Source organism: Hermetia illucens, chromosome 2, assembly GCF_905115235.1.
Source record: "Hermetia illucens chromosome 2, iHerIll2.2.curated.20191125, whole genome shotgun sequence".
Classification (NCBI taxonomy): domain Eukaryota; kingdom Metazoa; phylum Arthropoda; class Insecta; order Diptera; family Stratiomyidae; genus Hermetia; species Hermetia illucens.
Window position 1 is genome coordinate 11,761,415 of NC_051850.1, and position 1,854 is coordinate 11,763,268.

At 42.8% G+C, this 1,854-nt stretch overlaps 1 protein-coding gene across 1 annotated transcript; it reads left to right on the forward strand.

Moving 5' to 3' along the window:
- The first annotated feature begins 566 nt into the window (after positions 1-566).
- On the forward strand, positions 567-1,325 carry LOC119647620 (collagenase-like). Its single transcript, XM_038048663.1, has one exon. The coding sequence runs from the start codon at positions 567-569 to the stop codon at positions 1,323-1,325; it is 759 nt and encodes a 252-aa protein (XP_037904591.1).
- The last annotated feature ends 529 nt before the right edge of the window (positions 1,326-1,854 follow it).

A 1,854-nucleotide genomic window follows, 5' to 3' on the forward strand; every position in this document is an offset into this window, starting at 1 on the left:
GGGAGGGGACTATCCCACAATCCCAAAAACATGGTGAAACTGATCGTGAAAGTCCGTCCTCAAATATTGAAACTACGGCGAAGTGTTCCGTCAACATGTGCTTCCCTCTATGCTAGCCAGGCTCGGATATGCCTTGCGTGTGATCATATAAAATTTCACGTTTTCTTTTCCCCTCCTCCTCTTTAACTCCGCCAAAAATCTCCTTAAAAAGGCGCACCCTCTGGGGATGCCAAGCCAGGGAGGGAACCTTGAAGGATCCGGAGATTTATATCCAAAAGTGCCCTTCCTAACCCTCTGTTTACAGCTGATGTTGAAAGACCAAATTTCATGTCAAAAGGTCCGATTTTTGCGACGGACAAACAGGCAATAAACCGATTATAATAAAATTTAGATTTTCGCGAAATAATCAGATTTCCGCTTTTATCAAAAATTCCAGCTTCGCCTCTATCTACTCTACAAATTGCGATTCGTATCTAATCAGTACATGATTAAGCTTTCCTTGCTTTTTCCATAAATACCCACTACCACCGAGTGTTCAGCAACAGTAACCACTTATACCTTCTACTATGTGGAACCCAGTTCTATACTTGGCTGCCTTTGCAGCTTTTCCTGCAGTTTTCGGACAGGAAGCGAGAATTATAAACGGAAACCTGGTTGATACTCTGAGGAGGTTTCCCCATCATGTAACGATCAAAATAGGCGACGACTTCTGCAGCGGATCAATTATATCTGACAAATGGATCTTAACATCGCTAAGCTGTGTTGACAAAGGGATTGAAGGAAAGGAATATCAAATAATGTTTCACCGCAGGTACCTCTGGGATAACCGCGACTCTTTCTCTGTAAGTGTTCCTGAATCAGCCGTGACCCGCTACCCGACAGGATATGATGACATAGCGCTCATCAAACTGCCCATCTACTTAGTGTTCACCGACGAAATTAAACCAATCAAACTGGGAGGAAAGCCCTTCAATGACTTGGTGGTAATGGCCGGGTTTAATGATTATTCCTCAAAGGATCTGACCTACGGAATGTTTGCGTTGGCTTCAAAGAATGTATGCAAAAGGGACTATGGTTCGGAATTCGATGAGTATCTTCAACTGTGCACTCTCGGCTGGAGGAATAACAACCAGGCTCCATGTACCCATGATGAGGGAGGCGGTTTGGTTACTGGATGGCCAACGCAACCGCGATTGATAGGAGTCCTTTCACGAAGTACGTCGTGTAAAGAAGCCGCACCGGCTGTTTTCACCGATGTCAATAAATACTTAGATTGGATGATTAGTGTAACAGGGAATGATTTGTTGATTGAGTGGGATAATTGAAAATAGATTAATCGTGATTATAAAATTTGGGTTTTATTTTGTGGAAAAATTGAGCCTCCATATTCAGTACTTTGGGGGGCTACGGTTGACTACATCTCCTTTTGTTCGAAAATGATATCCTAGAGGGAATACCACGATGTATCCTTATCTGTCAAAAGTCCGATTCGAAGCCAGTTTCGCGCCCCTTCTCCAACCATCCCTCTACCTCGTGAAACACAATACAGTGGAAAGTAATTCACCCGAAATACAACCTTTCCGACATCAATTGTGTCGCCATTAACGGAAAGTTCAAAGGAATTTATCCATTATCCTATCTATCGAAATTTATCTAAAGTGCACTTTAATGAAACTTTGATTGAAGCAATAGCGTTTTCTGATTGGAAAAAATCACGAATCGAATAGTTGCATAGTACTCCAACCGTGCCGTGCTCTTCCATCGATTTTAAGTGGAATTCGATACTTTTAACACCGAAAATACGATGCAATTGCACGCTTCGTCTGGCATCCATTGTGGGGGCTGGCGAAGGAC